Below are 20523 nucleotides of genomic sequence, written 5' to 3'. Positions count from 1 at the left end.
GTTCGACCTCGTTCGAATGTATAAGTTAGAAATTGACTCCGCCCAAGATGGCGACTCCAAGTTCAACCTCGTTCGAATGTATAAACCAGAAATTGACTTCGCCCAAGATGGCAACTTCAAGTTCGACCTCGTTCGAATATATACGTCAGAAATTGACTTCGCCCAAGGTGGCGACTCTAAGTTTGACCTCGTTCGAATAAGTCAAACTTTTGCCCAAGATAGCAACTCCGAGTTTGACTTCGCTTGAATGCTTATGGAAAAATTGACTTCGTCTAAATTGGTAAGTCTGAATACGATCCCTCAAATATATAAGTTGAAACTGACTTCGCCTGAGATAGTGAGTCTCAATTCGACTTCGTTTGAATTAAGGTTGATTCCACCCAAGTTGGCAAACCCAAAGCCAACCTCGCCCGAACTTGCAGATCCAAAGTGACTTCGATTGGATTCACACGACGAGATCCTACTCGATTCAGGCAACGTCAAATTCCCAATTAGAAAGATCAGGGACTCATCACAAAGAAATCCGAAGATCTACGCAAAAAAATATATAACAAACAGGGGGAGAAAAAAGAAAATCAACAGATACACAAGAGAAGGCGAAGCAACTATGTCATTCAAATATACTTGCGCAACAGTCGCACCTTACAAAAGGCCCAAACAGACCCTTAGGAAAAATATGAAAATAAACAACAACAAAAAACTAAGTACAAAGGTTGCAGCAATAGTTTCACTCGTCATCATCCCCATCTCCGTTCTCCCTAACAACATCATCATCATCAGAAGGGAGTCCATCCTCAACATCAATGCCCTTACCAGCCTTCGGCGTCGCAGGGTCATAACCGCGGCCAGCACGAACCTCATGCGCCTTCGCCCGAACATCTTTAAAGGCGACCTCTAGAACAGTCCCCGCCTCTTATAAGCCCTTGTATATATCACGTTGGGCCTCGGCATGGACCCATAGCTCATATAGGCGGCGGGGAACAGTGGCTGAAGCAGACTCTTGAGGGGGAACTTGAGCCAGTAACTGCGCCTTCTCAGCTTCAAGAGCCTCAACTCGATCTCCCAAGATCGAAGCATCCCAATCAAGTTCACCAATTCACTCCTCAAGTCGTGCCTCCCTTAGCATGGTCGTCGCCCTCTCAGATTCCTGCTCAGACTTGAGGACGCGGATAATATCCTCCAGTGTCGCTGCCCTCACCAAAGCTGACACTCGATCATTCTCATCTCTCTCCATCTTGGCCACTTTCTGTTCTACCTCGGTGTTACGACCCAGATTTTTCCACCCTCGGGAGTCGTGATGGCGCCTACTCGTAGAAGCTAGGCAAGCCGTGAAATAAAGAATCACTAACTCTTTCATTTTATCCCTTTTTAACAATTTGAATTAACAGGTAATCAATATTGAAATATTAACGATAATTAAAATCAAGTGGAAGACTTAGTTTGATAAAATAACCAAAGCCAGTATGACAATGCCAACATAAGTCTCTACCCGGAATCCGGTATCACAATATCATGAACTGTCTATGATTACTACAATAAAAGTCCGAAAAGAAAGTACAATCTGTCTTGGAAACAATGAAAATAGAATACATAATAAGATAGAAGAGAATGTCGAGCATGCAGACGCCTGCAGGACTACCTCGGGATCTCTAGCTGGACTGAAGGAAGCCACCCAAATGCTATGGTCCAAGAGCTGCTCCGGGATCTGCACATAGTGCAGAGTGTAGCATCAACACAACAGATCCCATGTGCTAGTAAGTGCCTAGCCTAACCTCGGCGAAGTAGTGACAAGGCTAGGACCAGACTACCAAATAAACCTGTGTAGTTATATAATATATATCAAAAAATAAAATAGGAATAAACAAGTACAGATGGGAGGGGGGTACATATTGTGGGGGTATATCAATATCAACAGTAAATCAAGAAAAAGGCATAAGGACAACTTAGTATTTACAACAAAACGATAAGGAACTTGTAACCAATCTATAGGCACTTTATATCATCAATTGTTGTGGCGCGCAACCCGATCCCAACACATAACAACACTGTTGCGGCGTGCAACCAAATCCATATCATTTATCACTGTTGCGGCGTGCAACCCGATCCAAATATATCATTGTTGCAGCGTGCAACCCGATCCACATATAATATTGTTGCGGCGCGCAACCCGATCCAAATATATCATTGTTGCGGCACGCAACCCGATCCACATATACCATCAACAACAATCATAACAAGAGTCCCAGCAAGGGATCAATAAAGAACTACACTATCCCGGCAAGAGAATCGACAGTATAAGTAACTACGTCCCGGCAAGGGAAAAACAGCTATAACCAAACTTGTTCCAACATCTATTTACCTCAGCTAACACCAATACTCAGTCATAAGTAATTTCCACGAGAATAATCATAATCCTTTCTCAATACCGAGAATCATCAACTTAAGCATCCGTAGTATTTTAAGAACACAATAAATTACAATTTAAGACTCACGGTCATGCTCGACACCAACGTATAGATACTCGTTACCATGCCTATACATCGTACTCAACAAGAAACAAGTAGCAAATAGGACACAACTCCTAAACCCTCAAGCTAAGGTTAGACCAAACACTTACCTCAAACTTCCACGGCCAACTCAAGCCTCAAACACCGTTTTTCCTTTTGAATTCGGATCCAAATCAATTGTATCTAGACATAATCGATTTAATAACATCAATAAACGCTAAACAATCCAATTACAATGCTTAATTATAGTTTTCCCATCATTCTTCCCAAAAAGTCAAAAATTAACCCCGGGCCCGCTTGGTCAAAATACGAGGTTTGGACCAAAACCCGATCACCCATTCACCCACGAGCCCGAATATATAATTAGTTCCAAAATTCGACCCCAAAACGAGGTGTAAATCACAATTATACAAAAAGCCCTAACTCTACCCAAATCCCTAATTTTCTACCCTTAAAAATATGATTTAAGCCTAGAACTATAATGGGTGTTAATGGAAATTGAAGAAACTGAGTCTAAGATTACATACCTATGGATTGGTGGTGAAATCCTCTTTCAAAAATCTCCCAATTTGGAGTTTGGAAGAAGAAATTATGAAATTTTGATTAAGTCCTGTTTTGCTTCTATTTTAAAATTACTGGACAGGCCTTCATCGCATTCACGATAGGCCTGTCGCGTTCGCGATGAGTTAGGTCTCAATGACCTTCACGTTCGTGAAGCTTTTACCCCTCGAGCCTTCGCGTTCGCGGGCCAGTGGCCACATCCGCGTAGAACAAAATGTGAACGCTCCCCTAGGCCTTTAGCCTTACGCGTTCGCGAGTGCTTGGACGTGTTCACGAAGGGTATTCCCTCCTCAGCCTCACGTTCGCATCTCAGGATTCGCGTTCGCGAAGAAGAAATTTGGCACTGGGAAATTTGCCTTATGAGTTTGCGAGTGGGACCACGCGAATGCAAAGAAAAAAATCCCTGGGCACTGAACAGCTAAAACCTACAACTTTTTATGAGTTCAAAACTTTCCGAAACCCATTGATAAGTAGGATTTTAACATGTTTTATACTCATACTTGCCTGCGCTTTGAGTGTAAATTGCTACAAAATAGTCAAAAAAAAAATCTTACAGAATGCGCTTGATTGCAGGTTTGAGCTATAAAGTGACAAGTCGTCAAAGATCGGCTCAAATTGGAGTGAAACCTGCTCAAGTACCAAAGATCTGTAGAGTGAAGACATTCAGAACTTGGTGCGGACTGCACCATCATATCATGCGGCCGCACCATAGAAGTTCAGAGACTGTGAACTTACAAGCCATGCCCCATGCGGCCGCGTCCAAATTCATGCGGCTCGCGTCTCACTCATGCGGCCGCACAATTTTGCTATGCGGTCGCGTCCAATAAGTTCAGAGAGTATTATATTCCAGAAGCAAACCACGCGGCCGCGTTCAACTTCATGTGGCCCGCGCTCCCCCCATGCGGCCGCACTCTATGGTCACGCGGCCCGCATCACTGAAGTTCAGAGAAGCTGCAAAACCTTTCATGCGGTCGCACAACAACTTTGTGTGGTCCGCGCCAGTTTTCATGCGGCCGCACCCCAACTTTGTGCGGTCCGCATCACCAGTTTTAGAGAGCAAGATTCAGAGGTCAAGCAACCCAGTGCGGCGGCCTGCCATCTTTGTGCGGTCCGCACTAACCCCGCACGAGCACTTTTGTCCAGTTTTTCCAGCCTACTATAAATAGAACATTTTACCATTTTTAGGTCAAGTTTTGTACAACTGACAGCTGCTGCACTCGTGAGACTTATGTTTTGGCCTATCTTGGGCATTTTTAGCTTAGTTTCATCATAGATTATTGTAGTTTAGCATTAGCAATTAATTAATATGGTTGTTTCATCTTCTATTTCTTCATTTTCTGCTTTAATTATGTCTAGCTAAACCCATTAGCTAGGGTTGTGGCTCAACCCTAGTGTGGGTAATTAATGGGTGTTGCTTCTTACTGATAGATTGATATTGGGTGTTTATTATTTGGGTTAATTTTATGGTTTAATTAAGGATTGATGGTTGTAAACATTGATTCTAGCTTAGTGGGTCTTGACCTTTCTTGAGAAAGAGAGTCTATGACCCCAGAATTGACCCAACAAGGGATTGGGGTGGATCCATGAGAAATGGTAGTCCCAATTAACGGGTTAAACCTCGAGAGAGTAATCACCCTACTTGAACCCTAGTTGCTTTGGTCTAATTGGCCTACCCAATTGATCTCGAGAGAGTCAATTGGGCAAAATCGCTCTCTCTACCGAGAGGTGTGAGAGTGAGTACAAATGTGCACGGTTATAACATTGATCCCAAATATGTCAATCTATTATTAGTAACCTCTACCCGTTAGTTAACCACCTAGGTGATGCCACGACCCTAGCGCCTTTCTCTATATTAATCACAACTTAGAACATACCCTTTTAGCATAAATTAGCTTAAACTTGTAGTTGATAATAGTAGTGATAAAATAAAAACCCAAAAAATGGTAGAAGTACAAGTAGGAGCAAACACGCATTCCTAGTCTAAACAAATACGCAACTCCATTCCAAGCTCCCTGTGGAAATTGACCCTGATACCACTATTCGGGTAAAAGTATTAGCGCCCGCTCCTCCTTCCGTTACGTAAGGTTGAGTTCGCCGCGATCAACTTTTTGGCGCCGTTGCCGGGGAGCTTACGGTGTTGACTATTTGTGTAGCTAGAATTGTGTTTTGCTTCTATTTCCTTCTTGTTTACTAGTTTTGTTTGTGTCGATCAATAAGGTACAATGGCTCTTAATGCAAATGACCCTCTCGGTAATGTGATTGCGGGGGAGGAGGTAGAGGATCTAGAACAAGATGAGGTCTTACCTCAACTTCCACGGAGAGGCCGACATGTCAATATAAATGCAAATGAGAATAACAACATTCCAGACCCTCCTCCGGCACCACCGAGAGTGGCTCCCAGAGTTTTACCAAATCAAGGATACGCCAGTGCTATTGTTCTTCCCCGAATCTGGGCGGGGAACTTTCAAATCACAAATGTTATGTTGACCTTGCTCGAGCAAAGAGGTTATTTCACGGGTGCCTCCGATCAAAATGCCTACAAGCACTTGAAGGGGTTCGTGGATACATGTTGGGGTAGCAAGCAGACAAACGTGTCCGAGGAAGCATTGAGATTGAGGCTTTTCCCGTTTTCTCTTCGGGGTAAAGCATTGGATTGGTTAGAAAGGCTCCCCAATCATTCTATTACAACATGGGAGGAATTGGCAGACAAATTTATCGCCAAGTTCTTCTCTCCAAGTCATATGGCAGCTCTTCGGGATGAAATTCTATCTTTCAAGCAAGAGCCAACGGAACCTTTGCATGAGATATGGGAAAGATATAGAACAATGGTGAAAGAGTGTCCTAATAACGATATGACCGAGGCTATGATTCAACAAACCTTTTATCGGGGCATCAACACCACAAATCAATGCATCGTGAACCAATTGGCCGAAGAGAACTTTATGAAACTTTCTTACCAAGAGGCATGTGATGTACTTGATGAAATGGTCGACACCTCTTCGGCATGGCAAAGCCGAGCAAACGTGCCCCAAGGTGACCCCACGGTCATCCATTTGCACAAGGAGTTGCACGATCATGGCCAAGCTATCGCCGAACTTACAACAACTATGAATCAATAGGCAAAGGCGCAATTGCAACAAGTCCAAAACCCGCGCCAAATCAACGCAATGGAAGGTGTTTCTATGTTGAAAAATAGGCAAAGAGGACAACAACCTCAAGCTAATTGTGAACAATATGACAACAACAATGATGGTGGTGGTTATTCAAATGAGTGCTATGATGATCAAAGCGAAGAGGTCCAATATGTCAACAACTATCAAGGAAATAGAGGTAACTCTTCAAACCAACAATGGCGTCCTCAAGGTAATTGGGGCAATCAACAACAAGGTGGAGGTAATTGGAATAACAACAACCAAAATAACAATTGGGGTAATCAAGGCAACCAAGGAAATTGGCATGGTAATAACAATAATTGGGGCAACAACAACAATCAAGGAGGGTGGAACAATGGCGGGAACCAATGCAACTGGGGGCAAGGTTTTCAAAGGTCCCCCATGTACCAACAACTGAACAATCCATCCCCCTTTCCTTCTCAAGGTCCGAGTTCGTCCAGAAGCGAGATGGGGAGAATTGAAAGCATGTTCGAGCAAATGATGAAAAAGAACCAAGATTCCGAGGCCCAATTAGCTTCGCATAACACATCTATCCGGAACTTGGAAGTGCAATTAGGCCAAATCTCTCAGTCTTTAAATACTCGCCCAAAGGGTGCTCTACCAAGTGATACGGTAGTAAACCCCAAGGGTGGGCACAATAATCATGTGATGGCAGTGACAACGCGAAGTGGAAGAGGCGGTAATGTGCATGCCTCAAGAGGAAACCAAGTTACGGTGGATGAAGATGAGTTACGAGATAATGAAATACCTTTGGTGGTTGAAGATGTAGTTGAACCAAGTGTGAGAGATGATGTGCGGATTGATGTTCATGAGGTTGAGGAAGAAACACATGAGGTCGTGAACCCATCTAGGGAACACGTGATTGATATGCCCGAGCCGGTGGTGCCCAAAGCTCGAGCACCCTTACCTCGACCTCCTCTGCCCTATCCTCAACGGTTGGCCAAGCAAAAGGGTGACAACCAATTTAAGAAATTCATTGAGATGATGAAGAGTTTGACTATCAACGTGCCTTTGGTGGAGGCACTCGAGCAAATGCCGGGATACGCAAAGTTCATGAAAGATTTGGTTACAAAAAAGAGATAAATGGAGTGTGAGACAATCAAGATGACCCATCAAGTGAGCGCAATTGTACATTCGATGGCTCCGAAACTTGAGGACCCCGGTGCATTCACTATCCCATGTACCATTGGAAGTGCCGACTTTGCAAAAGCCCTTTGTGACTTGGGGGCAAGTATCAATTTAATGCCATATTCGGTCTTCAAGACCTTGGGAATCAGACAACCTCGTCCAACTTCTATGAGGCTTCAAATGGCGGACCGGTCAATGAAGCGACCTTTGGGGATTATTGATGACGTCCTTGTTCGTGTTGATAAGTTCATATTGCCGGCCGATTTCGTTATATTGGATTGTGAGGTGGATTTTGAGGTTCCAATTATCCTTGGAAGACCTTTCCTAGCTACTGGGAAGGCTTTGGTAGATGTCGAGGTGGGAGAGTTGACCTTCCGTGTTGGTGATGAAAAGGTGGTGTTCCATATATGTAAATCTATGAGGCAACCGAATAGCACTGAGGTGTGCTCGTTTGTTGACATTGTCACGGCGGTGATAGTGGATGACACAAGTGCACTGAGGTCAATTGGGCAAAATTGCTCTCTCTACCGAGAGGTGTGAGAGTGAGTACAAATGTGCACGATTATAACATTGATCCCAAATATGTCAATCTATTATTAGTAACCTTTACCCGTTAGTTAACCACCTAGGTGATGCCACGACCCTAGTACCTTTCTCAATGTTAATCACAACTTAGAACATACCCTTTTAGCATAAATTAGCTTAAACTTATAGTTGATAATAGTAGTGATAAAACAAAAACCCAAAAAATGGTAGAAGTACAATTAGGAGCAAACACGCATTCCTAGTCTAAACAAATACGCAACTCCATTCCAAGCTCCCTGTGGAAATTGACCCCGATACCACTATTCGGGTAAAAGTATTAGCGCCCGCTCCTCCTACCGTTGCGTAAGGTTGAGTTCGCCGCGATCACCCATCCGAAATTCACCTGAGCCCTCGGAGCTCCAAACCAAACATACGTACTAACTCAAAAACATCATATGAACTTATCCGTGTGATCAAATTGCCAAAATAACCTCTTAAACAACGAATTTAGCATAGAAATCTAAGAAAAATCTCAAAACTTTCAAAGTAGGAAATTTTCACAACTACGGGCCCGAATCACTTCAAATGACTTCTATTTCTTACTAAACTTCACAAACTCATCTTATTTCACATATAAGACTTGTACCGGGCTCCAGAACCATAATACGGGTCCGATACTTTCAAATTCTAAATGCATTTCATTTACAAAACTCATAGAAATTTCCAGAAAAATAATTTTCTTTAAAAATTCATTTCTCGGGCTTTGGACCTCGGAATTTGATTTCAGACATACGCCCAAGTCCCATATTTTTTCACGGACCCTCCGGGACCGTCAAATCATGAGTCCGGATCTGTTTACCCAAAATGTTGACCGTAGTCAACTAAAATGCATTTTAAGTTAAAATTTCAACATTTTCACAGATTTTCACATAATAGCTTTCCGGCTACGTGCCCGGACTGTGCACGCAAATTGAGGTGATGCTGAAAGAGTTTTTTAAGGCTTTGGGATGCAGAATTTATTTGAAAAACAAGTGATAACCTTTTGGGTCATCACACTCGGCCACCTTCTCCGTCCATTCTGCACTCAGAGAGTCGACCTTAGCAGTATTTTCCTCAAGCTCAGCTTGTAAAGATAGAACCTTCGCCTGAAGGTCCTCGCACTCCACGGCAACCCCCTATTCTACCTCAAGCTCTTCGTCCTTTGCATGAAGCAGCTCCTCAAGCTCACTGCATTTGCGGATAGACCGCATTCAGTTCCTAATCTTTTTTCTCCAACTCCTCCCTGATAGACTGGGTATTGGTTCCCGCTCTAAGCTGCTCGTGCATCTCACTGGCATCTGTTACGGTACCGTCGATACTTCTTGGCTATCTTCAAAAAAATCTCGGCCCGCATCTCGGCCCTACGAGCACTCTTGACCTCCAGCATGTAAGTCTAAAAAAAAGAAAATGGAAGAAAAAGAAGAGGGGGAAGAAAGGAGTCAGTAAAGACAAAGGTCACTAAGCAAAGAAAACAAAAAAGAACTCACCCTTAGGACCATCGTGGCCACGTCGCATGACAACTCGGAGTCGCTGACATCCTGAAGAGCTCCACTTTCAGCGGCGGAGCATAAAAGATCGAACTGCGGCACAAAATCCACCGTGTCTTGTAGCAGGTTGAGATCCACGGAATTTCGAGTATTCAGGAAGGGCCTCTCGCTCTTACTATAGTTCGGGTAAATCCCTCCTCGAACATCCTCATGTCCTCAGGATCAATGTCGGACTCATATTCATAATCCTCAACCATGACGCCCTTCCCCCTCTCATTGGCCGAAGAAGGGGCGCGGTTCTGCCGAAATGTTGAAGGGCCGCCCGAAACACCAACGGCGACCTCGAAACTCCATCTCTCCTCCACTTTATCCTCTTTAACGCTTGCAATGGGTGTCGTCTCCATGGCCGGGTTGGCACCACTTCCATTGTCGGGCACCGCTGGGGCAAGGTCACCTCTCGAGGATGTTTTGGCTGGAGAAGCCCCTTCTAATAGTACCCTTTGTCTCTTCGATGGGGTCTTGCCACTACCAACACGGGAAGATTCCCCCGTTGAGTGAACTGCGGGGGTTGAAGTCTCCTGTTGAGAAACAACCTCCAAGCATACGGCTTCTACCGCAGGTGCGGTCTGACGAGCAGTTAGGCTCCCCACGCCCCCACCTGCAGTAACTCTTGGCGTTGGCCATGCAGAAGGTATCGGTTGGCGGAAGGCGAGTGGAGGAGCCCTCGTCCTCCTCACCCCTCTTCGACCTGTCAACAAGGAGGGATTAGATCATATAATGACAAAGTTAAAGAAACTATGAAGTAGGGAACGAATCAAAACTACAACAAGCCAACTCACAAGTAAGAGGCTTGCGCCCAAACTTCTCATGGAAGGGCGCCCACTCTCGAATTTCCACCGTGTGGGGCAGAATTGCGCTCTCCCACTCGTGGATATCGGCAACTAGCGGGGGAGGTAGTCTCTCGGCTGCAAAAGCAAAAACAAGTCCTCAGCGATGTCTCTTAAAGGAATACGATCGACGATCGTCTTAAGAAAAATCACAAAGTAAAGGAAAACTCACGAGCAAAGTTCCACGTATCTGGAAACCCTGCCGAGTTCGCCACAAGGTGCTCTATCCCTACATAGAAGTAGCTTTCCCAAAAGCGTCGATTGGCCTTATCGTCCATCTTCACCACCAAACTATTGGTTTCTTGATGGCGCATATGGATCATAGTACCCCGAAGAAAATGAGGGGCAATGATGTGGAGCATGTGCCCTAGGGAAATTCCTCGGCCGGCTAGCTCCGCGTACTTGATAAGCATAAGAAAGAGCTTGTACGCATCCTGAGAAAGGTGAGCCCGGCACACTTCATAGAAGTGGCAGAAGTCCACCACCAGAGAATAGAGGGGAAGCGTGTACCCGATAATAAAGGGGTACGCGTAAAACGCACAGTATCCCGAGCGATGCAAATGCACAATATCCTTCCCTGGCGACACTATTTCGATATGAGTAGGGACTCCCCACTTAGGTTTGAGCGTTGTGATCGCCGCCTCATCCATAGTGGAAGGAACGGGTTTCGGTTCATCTCCAGAAGGGCTGTTAAAATCGGTCTTCCTCTTCCCCGAACGATGAACTACCTCATCCACCATCGGAAATCCTACGTCTTCCACCACCTCCACTCTTTCTTCGAATAGGGATACGTCACTTTACAGCACTGGAGCACCAACAGCTCTATTAGATTGGGAAGGAGCACTAGCCATTTGTCTTCCTTGATCGAAATAAACAAGAACGGTGAAGGAAAAAAGGTAATGTTCACAACGAATTCTTGCAAAAGCAGAAGTATGAAAGACTAGAGAAGAAGGCAAGAGAAGGGGGTTCCATCCAAGAAAAAGAAAGGAACATTGTATCAAAGATGAGAACAGGAGGGGACCTCCAACAACAAAGCAAAGGCCCAGATTTTGGTCACAACTCTTTGTAATCATCATTGTTGAATCAATAAAGATAGATCTCATAATTATCAACGATTTTTCCTCTTTTCCTTCTTTGCTCTTACAAGTACAGAACAATATATCAAAGATGTAAGCTTATCGTTTACATTTGATGTCCGTTAATCATCTTAAGAAATGTTATATAAGCTCGGCCTCCTTCGATTCTCATATTCAATCTGCTTAGATCTAGAGTTAATTATGTTTGACCAAGATTTATCCTACATTTCTTTATTAATTGATTTAACGAAAAGCTAAGCACTTTTTGGTCAATCAATTATATGCCCCATACTATTTATATTAAGGTACAACTTATCATAGATTGAACATTTTTATCTACTATTTATCTCCAAGATCCTCTTTCCCTTGCGTACAAGCCTAATTATATTCTACAAAATGTATACGTGAACCTATTATGTTGAGAAGCACTTATACGTGAATCCAAAGGTTGTGTGTACTAGCTTTTATAATATGTTGAATTATTTAATTATTGCATTTAAAAATTCAAGATATTATATAGCAACTACTTTTCATTTAATTATGATTATATGCAACATCTCTGACTTTGTACCATTATGGAAGTTTCATAATGGAACACTCATGACGTTATCATGATACAACAAAATATATGATCTATTATTTCTTACGGAGGAAACAGAAAAGGAGAATAATACTTGTCATTTATCAAAATACTAGTGAATTTGTCGCGCTCTACGTGGTCATAAAGATAAATAAACGAGCGTTACAAACTTCTTTTATAATTTTAATTCTATAAGTTGAATTTGTAAAATATATTTATATTTTAACGGTTAGCTCAATTTCACGAAAAAAAATTAAAGGCAACAAAAAGAATGATAATAAGACTACAACGATATATGCTTAATAACTTCACATATACAACCATTTGGTAACAAATCTTTTTGTGGTAAAAGAAACAACAATTAGTAATAAAAACACATAGTATATTGTTTAATGTTTTCGTCATTCATCGTTAGTAAAATTGCAATTTCTGTAATTATTTTCTTTATTTTTTTCTCTTTCCCTTCTTTCTTTATTTCTTCCACTTCATCATATCATACTATTAAATCTTCGACTATAGTTGGCTTCTAATCCAACTAAAACATTCCTTTTGACAAAAGGAACATGCCTCTTCATATATTATCATAAAGAGTATACTTTCCAAAGTCAAGCACTATTACCTATATGATCAATAAAAAGCACTAAGTAGTTAGTTTCTCGTGGTATATGAGCAAGCTGCCAAAAGAAATAGCAAATTAGATATTTTTAGCATCCCCAAAAGCCAGCGTAGTGCATCAATGAAAAATAACAGCATTTGCAGATTCAAAGCCCCTCATAAGTGGCTTTGAATAGGGGAATTTAGGTAAGGGAAGGTGAAAATAACCAAACTAGTTAGAGATATTTGAGCACAAAAAGATTATCAATTTCCTACTCCTCTAAATTAAACACGATTGTCTGATCCTTAATCTTCACAAATTAAAGATCTTAAGTGGGATTCCTCAAATAAGGGGAGGTAAAACGAACAAAGCTAATTAGGAAAAAGAAGAAGAAGAAGAAGAAGAAGAAGAAGAAGAAAAATATAAACGTGTTTTTTGGCCATATGAATATATATGTAAAATCTACACTCTACACCTTCTTTTTCTTTTTGAAAGTTTCCTATATTTACGACAAAAAAAAAGAGAAATGGAAAGTAAACCAAAAAAAAATAAGAAGGAAAAAATGTAAAAGATGAAAAAGAAGAAGAAGATAAAAATCGAAAAGGTTTAGATTAGGTAACAATGGAAAAAGAAATGTACGTACTTTCTTCTTTTCTTTTTCCCTTTCATTTCTAGTTCTTTTCTTTTTCCCTTTCATTTATCGTCTCTTTCGTTTCTTTTCTTCTTTCTCTCCCCCTAACATGCTACTTCCTCCCTCACTAAGAAAAATTTTCTCCTAATTTGGCTTTATAACAAAAATGATAAATCTGTTCTACTATTCTATATAATACACACATTCATTCAATATACATTTCGGAGTCTGGTGCATTTCCATCTCCCCTTCTTTTTCTCTATTCTCATCCTATTCCTAATGAATGATCTTAACAAAAACTTTACCCTTTTGTGTCAAGTCTCTCATAATAATATATCTTGCATGATTCAAATGATTATCTGAAACTCAGTATCAATATATGAGTTAGCCGGCTTTGCTCTGTCTTTTCCTTCAAAAGACACGAATCTTTTTACTCCATCAAAAGTCATGCATCTTACTCCTCTTCTTTCTTTTTCTACTAAACTCGACGCCTTCGACGATAATATCTACTCCCTCCGTTTCCATGGTTTGTTTGATGCTTTTACTGCCTATTGATGTCCCTTCTTGTTTTTCAAATTTAAAGTAAAACGAAGTTTGAACGGCATAGAATGCGCAAGTAATTTGAGATTGGTGCATAAATTTAACTTTAAACAGGTTGCAAAATTTAGGGAAGACGTGAGAGGCCTGTAGGAAAAAAGATCTTACCACATAAAAATGTTGTAGTAGGTCTTAACAAAAAGTGAGATATAATTAAACCTGACCAAAAAAAGTAGAGAAAAAAAATTCAGAACAAAGAAGAAGGTTGAAAAGATGCTTGAAGGAAAAAAGGAGACGTTACAGGAAAAAGTTGTAATGGTACATAATAATGACGAAAGAGAGGAGACACAATATGTGTAAAATAAGAAAACTAATGCACCGTTTCAGGAAATTATTCTTTTAGATTTATTAATTGAGTTTATTGTGTGGAAAGAGAAGAAAAATCCCTAAAATCTAAGAAAATAGATAAATACAGTTCCTCATCAATAAGATATGTCACATCACTTTCTAAGGTCCCTGCTTTAAATTAATATATATAGATTTAATATTAACTTCAATAGATAGTCATAAATTCATAATAATATATATCTTGCATGATTCAAATGGTTATATAAAACTCAGCATCAACTCAAGATACAAGTTAGCACGTGAGTTCCATAGAAAAAGATCTTAACAAATAGAAATGCCATTAGTTTTAAGAAAAGTGAAAATTTTAATAAACCTGGCCAGTTGGGAAATGTAAAATTCACACCCGACCAACATCCACACATATATGAAATAACGACTTTCTACCTCAAAGCTACAACGTTAAGGATCTCCCTCTGTCCTAGCACCCAAATTTCAGGCTACAAATCTCTTGTTTTAAACCTGAAAAATAACCAAGTATGTCCAGGATATGTTTGTAAAATCTGTGCAACAACGATTTCTATATAAAAATTACCAAAAGTACGTACTTACTTCTTCAGTTCCTACTCGAGAAAAAATGATAGGCCGAGTTCAAGGTATTACCATGGCTTTCACTAATATTTTTGTGAATTATTTTTTTTGATATTAGATAGAGAGAAATGAAATATGCAGAAAGTAAGATGTCAAATGAGAATATGCAAATAGTGATATCAGTGAAAAGGACGTGATCCTTATATCTCCTTTAGAAATCTTTTTTCCAGAATGATTTCATATGCCGTGAATTGTGATCCATTCAAATGGGATAAGTGAGTAAAGGAAAAATAAAAATGCATATATTTGAATGAAGGAAGGAAAACAGAACCTTTAAAAAAGGGAGATGATGCCTCCACTCCATAGAGATGGACTAAAGCTTTGAAGATGACAAATAATTATCAAAGCCAAATATGAAAAACTTTTTCAGTTGCCTTTTTAATATACATGATGCAGAAATTCCTCACCATTGTGATGAGGTATATAATTGCCACAAATCCTTCGATTTGGCCGTTGGGTTCTCTCATGCAAAGAAACTGTTATTTATTAATAGTAATGACTTTTGAAATTCCTTTTCAAGAGACATGACTTTAGACTCTTACATAATTATTGCAATTAAATTAAAATAAAAAGAATGAGTGGGAGAAACGTGAAAAAATGGAGAAAAAAGATAATTTGAAATCCTTGTTTAGGAGAGTGCCACGTCACCGGGCCAAAGTCCCTCAATTGTAGATATATGTAGATATTTCCAAAACAAATACATGAGACAGGGAAAAAATAACAGAAAAAATAAAAACAAAAAGAAAATTAAGACCTAAGCTATTCTTTTATCCATGTTTTGGACAAGTCGACGCATTTGGAATCTCCAAAACAAGAAATACACTAACCCAAATCCCACCAATACAAACAACCAAATATTATCCTCTTTATTCTCTTCCTCCATTTCCACTATACTGAACTCTTCTCTATCAGCATTTCTCATTATACCCTCCATAATATGCCCATATAACACATACACCCTATTCCTGTCCCCAATTGTAACAGAAGATGCAAACCCCTCCGCGTCAAGGGCAATTTCGTCAAACACTACTCCCTCATCCCAATTATCCTCGCTCTTCACATAATAAAGCCTGTGCTGACTCACCACTACAACCACGCCGTCACTTCTAACGGCCATTCCATCAGCCGCCGTAAGATCCTTGTCCAAATTAACGGTCTTCGCTGTTCCGTCATTAACGTTGACTTTGTACATTTTGCCTGTATTTGATTGGACCGCAAGTAAATACCCTTTAGAAGTATAAACGATGCCGTTTAGTCCACATTTGTGATACTCTACGGTCACGTCCACGGGATGAGATTTGAAGACCTCCGATCTCGATAAAATCGAAGCTTCGCCGGCAAAATTCATTTTCCAGATGAAATCGCCGTCAGAATTGGTGACGTAAGCGTTTCCGGAGGAATCAACGGTAACGTCATTCGCGATGGCGGGGCGGATTGTCTCCGTTACGGTGGCGATCGGATTTTGATCGTCGTTGTCTAGGAGCGGGGTGAGGAAAATGCGGCGGCGGGATTTGAGGTCGTAGGCGGCGAGTGCGTTGAACGGGGAAGGTGAAGTGGGGGTAGGGATACGGTGAATGCAAGCAAGGAGGCGGTTGTTACGGCGGTCGACGGTAAGGCCGAGGAACGAGGAATTTCCCGGTAAATCGGTGTCAGAGAGTAGGGTTTCGGTTACGCCGGCGTCGGAAATGGAAAGGAGTTTCTGATGACGTGTACCGCCGACGATGAAGTTGTGTGATTTGGGATCCCAAGTGAATGACTTCGGAAAAAGGTCCGGTGATCGGAAACTGATCACGTGGCGGTGTTTAGCGGCGGAGGGAATGATTAAAGTAACGGAAACGAAAAGGGCGTTGAAAAGAGTAAGGGCGAAACTTGGTTTCATCTTAACAAGCTTTGGTGATTTTTGTTAGTTTTTCGACGGAATATAACTTGTAATCTTAAAATAAAAAATAGATATTTTTCTTTTTTCCATTCAAACTAACTTGGCCAGCAAGCCGATGAATCTGAGGCACGGTTAAAAGCTTTGATTTGAAGGTGTATGATTGTAGTGTAATTGATAACATTATATCAGAAGTCAAAAATATTCGAAGTTTTCTTTTTGTTGTTAACTTGTTATAGGAATACATCATAATTGTTGATCTTTTGAAGTTTAAATAAAATTTTGTAAATAAAGTTTTTGTGATAGAAACATTTTTTAAAATATTTTTTAATTGTTGTAGGAATATTCTACTATTTTTTTTTAAAAAAAAAAGAGCTTTGGTGCTTTTAACTCCCAAAAGTGCTTGGCGAATATATATATTACTGTTTACTACTATGTAATAGTGGATAACAGATTTAATTAATAAGTTGTTCGTCAAATTGTACGGTTTAGTTTTTTCATCTATATCTATATTATTATAAAAGCATGAATACAATATCGATTTACAAAAATAACCTTATAATATTAATATAATAACTCATAATAAAAGGACATAACCGAAATTCTAGATATTAGCCTTATAATCCTATTAGTTTTAGGACATAATACTACATGTTAATATTTAGGGCTTTAAAATTAACTAATTTTTAGTTATTAAATATTTCCTTATTGAACTAGGAATAAAAATATTAAATTTAATCTTGTATTGGAAGAACTTAAAGAGAGAATGGTCTAAATACGTATGGAAAGGCTTTGAAAAAATTTGAATTTAAAAAAATCGAAAGATTATAAACTCAAGAGTCTACTTTGACTCAACGTTTTAAAATCTAATAATAGTATATATATTTTACCTTCTTTATTTAGATTAGAAATTGAAGGAATATTAACAAAATACAGTTCCTTCATAAAAGTTGTAGTTGCATTATATGTCGATTTTAATTAAAAATTAGTTTTAAGATTATTTTATTTTATTTGTTGTTTGATCTTCATGATTTTTTCTATCTTTAATTATTTAAATAGAATCAACATTTAACATTTACAAAAAAAATTATTTACTTTTCATATCATAAATCAAACACGTTGTTTAATGTAAAATTTACGTGAATTTTCAACATTGAATAGTTATTGATGGGTACATACACAATGCACATACCGAGATTAATCTATCCTTACTTATTTCTATTTTCATGTATTTTGAAATATAGTAAGTAAATAAAAAATTCTTAAAAATTACATCGTGACTCAAAGCTAATGTCATGTCCGCATGATAAGTAACCTAACTTGTCGGTTTACAAAAATAACCATATAATATTAAGTATTATAGCTCATATTAAAAGGACATAACCGAAATTCTAGATATTAGCCTCATAATCCTATCAGTTTTAGGACATAATACTACACGTTAGGAATTCTATTAGTATAATTACTTCCGGGCTGTCTAATTCGTATAAAATTGAACAAGTAAATGTCTTTAGTCATGTAATCCTATTACTTTTAGAATATACTTCTTAAAAATTTCTATTAATAATTTAATTTGAAAATGTATTATAATGTCCTATTACTAATTTAACTTGAGAATGTAGTCCAAATCCATTTAGAAAAAAGAGAGTCTATATTATTATAAAAGCATAAACACAATATTAATATACCAAAGTAGCCCTAAAATATTAAACGAAAGAACTCATAGGGAAAGGATATAACTGCAATAATTATAACTTATTTTTTGGACTACAATACCTTCTACGCTAATTTTTAATATTTAAGATTTTAAAATTAATAAATTTTGGTCTATTAAATACTTACTAAAAATATGTAGGAAGGTTTAATAAAATTAATTTCATAAGAATCTTCCGTATTGGCAATACATTATCACTCCATAATGTCCAATACCAAAAAAATAAAATTAATATTAAATGGACCGCATAAAGAGTCGAAACTGAGGGGGGGAAAATACTCCCACGGTAATATACTTTAATATTATATTTGAACTATTTTCCTACTCAAATAATATATTTTTTTATCAATTTTTTGTGTAATATTAAAATATACCCAATTATTAAACAATAACTAAGAGAATACTTAAGAATATAAATGTGTGAGAAAGAAAAAAAATTGTTGGTAAGAATCAATACCACTAATGATTCTACAGATGTAACAATCTAAAAGTGAAATATCATATCAATATTTTACTCTTTGAAAATAAAATTTATGCTGGATAAAATTATAATTAATATTACGGAAAAGGATTCAAAATGCCCCTAAACTATTGGAAAAGGTTTAAAAATACCCTTCATCCACCTATTGGGCTAAAAATATCCATCCATCCACCTTCTCGGTTCACTTATGCCCTTTGACCACTAGGTCAATACTGAATTAAAAATAATTACTCAAAAAAAAAATTTTGCAAAATATTTTTATTTTTTTAAACTAATGCACCAGTAGTCCATTAATTTAGTAAAGTCTTCTTCTTATTTTTCAGTTTTTACAAAATATAATTTAGTTCTTACAAAAATATATTTTTTGTTGTTTTTTTTTTCAGTTTTTAAAGCATTTTTTTGTAAAAACTGGAAAAAAAAATTAAAAACAGAAAAAAATTGTTTTTAAAAAATATATTGTTGTTTTTTAAAAACTGAAAAAAATATTTTCAACAAAATATTTTCGTTTTTGAAAAAAAAATCAGTTTTTTTAATAAAAAAAATATTTTGTTACAAAACGAAAATAATTTTTTCAGTTTTTACAAATTTCTTTTTTTCAGTATTTACCGATAAAAATGCTTTAAAAATATGAAAAAAATATTTTTAAAAAACAAAAATATTTTTTTCAGTTTTTAAAAAATAAAAATATTTTATTAAAAATATTTTTTTTTATGTTTTTACAAAAATTTTCCAGTTTTTACAAAAAAAAATAATATTTTTTTTGTAAAAAGTGAATTATTTTTTGTAAAATTTGAAGAAAAAGAAGAAGAAGAAGAAGAAGAAGACTTTACTAAATTAGTGGACTGCTGGTGCATTAGTTTAAAAAAATAAAAATATTGTAAGCACGTGATTTTTGCCCTATATGAGAATTACTCCCAAAAAAATTCAAAATAAAATGATTTTCCTTGGTGTGCAATTTTGTGAGATTTTATGATATTTTTGGATAATTATTTGTATTTGTCTGTGCATAAACATTTGTTAAATTAATAAAAAATATAAAAATATGTCGCATTTTGCATGTAGGATTTAATTCTACAATTTGTTAGTAATTAAGTTTGTTTACAAAAAATGAAAATTACAAAAATAGGCATCTTTTGCATTTTTAGCATTTAATGTCCAAATATACAATTTTATGCTTAATTATTACTCAATTGTGCGTTAATTGTTATTGGGAGTTAATTTGCGCTTTTATAACTTAATTTAGTTCTTGATAATAATTTAAGTACTTTTATAATTTAGTTTTAGAAAAATAAAAGTAGAAAAGAGGGCAAAAATACAAAGAAAAATCGGATTGGGCCACTTCTTCAATTTCAAACCACAGGCCCAAATAATTGCCTAACCTTCCCCATGACCCGGTCCACTTCAAACCGGGTCGACCCGGTACGCCCCATTAACCCAAATACCCAACACCCCTATCTTAATTTTTTTCATTTTTCTCCCAAACACAAAACAAAACAAAAAAGAAACCCTAAACTAAACTCATCCGCCCCCCACCTTATCTTCTTCTTCTCCAAAAATCTAAAACACACAACCATGGCTTCCCCTCCATCCTCACGTCCGAACAGACCCCTCATATCGTCATCTCCAGCCACGTCCGCCATTAAAACCAAGCAGTCCACCATCGTCGCTGCTACTGTGCCGCGTCTGCCTTCGTCTTCTTCGTCGAGCTCAAGCTTGAGCTCGACATCCAT

The 20523-nt window shown here is 38.2% G+C and overlaps 1 protein-coding gene and 1 long non-coding RNA gene across 2 annotated transcripts; both read right to left on the bottom strand.

The window, feature by feature from the left end:
* Window positions 1-12469: 12469 nt before the first annotated feature.
* On the bottom strand, window positions 12470-14595 carry LOC104246327 (uncharacterized). Its single transcript, XR_715938.1, has 3 exons — window positions 14519-14595; window positions 13895-13945; window positions 12470-12582 (listed from the first exon to the last, which is right to left on the bottom strand). It is a non-coding gene; the product is annotated as an uncharacterized lncRNA (long non-coding RNA).
* A 771-nt stretch (window positions 14596-15366) lies between these two features.
* Window positions 15367-16819, bottom strand: LOC104246326 (uncharacterized). The gene has a single exon (XM_009802133.2). It carries the CDS (start codon window positions 16599-16601, stop codon window positions 15477-15479), a length of 1125 nt encoding a protein of 374 aa, XP_009800435.1. The 5' UTR covers window positions 16602-16819; the 3' UTR covers window positions 15367-15476.
* Window positions 16820-20523: the final 3704 nt, after the last annotated feature.

The sequence above is a fragment of the Nicotiana sylvestris genome, chromosome 4 (assembly GCF_000393655.2).
Source record: "Nicotiana sylvestris chromosome 4, ASM39365v2, whole genome shotgun sequence".
Lineage (NCBI taxonomy): Eukaryota > Viridiplantae > Streptophyta > Magnoliopsida > Solanales > Solanaceae > Nicotiana > Nicotiana sylvestris.
This window is presented reverse-complemented; position numbering and strand designations above follow the sequence as displayed.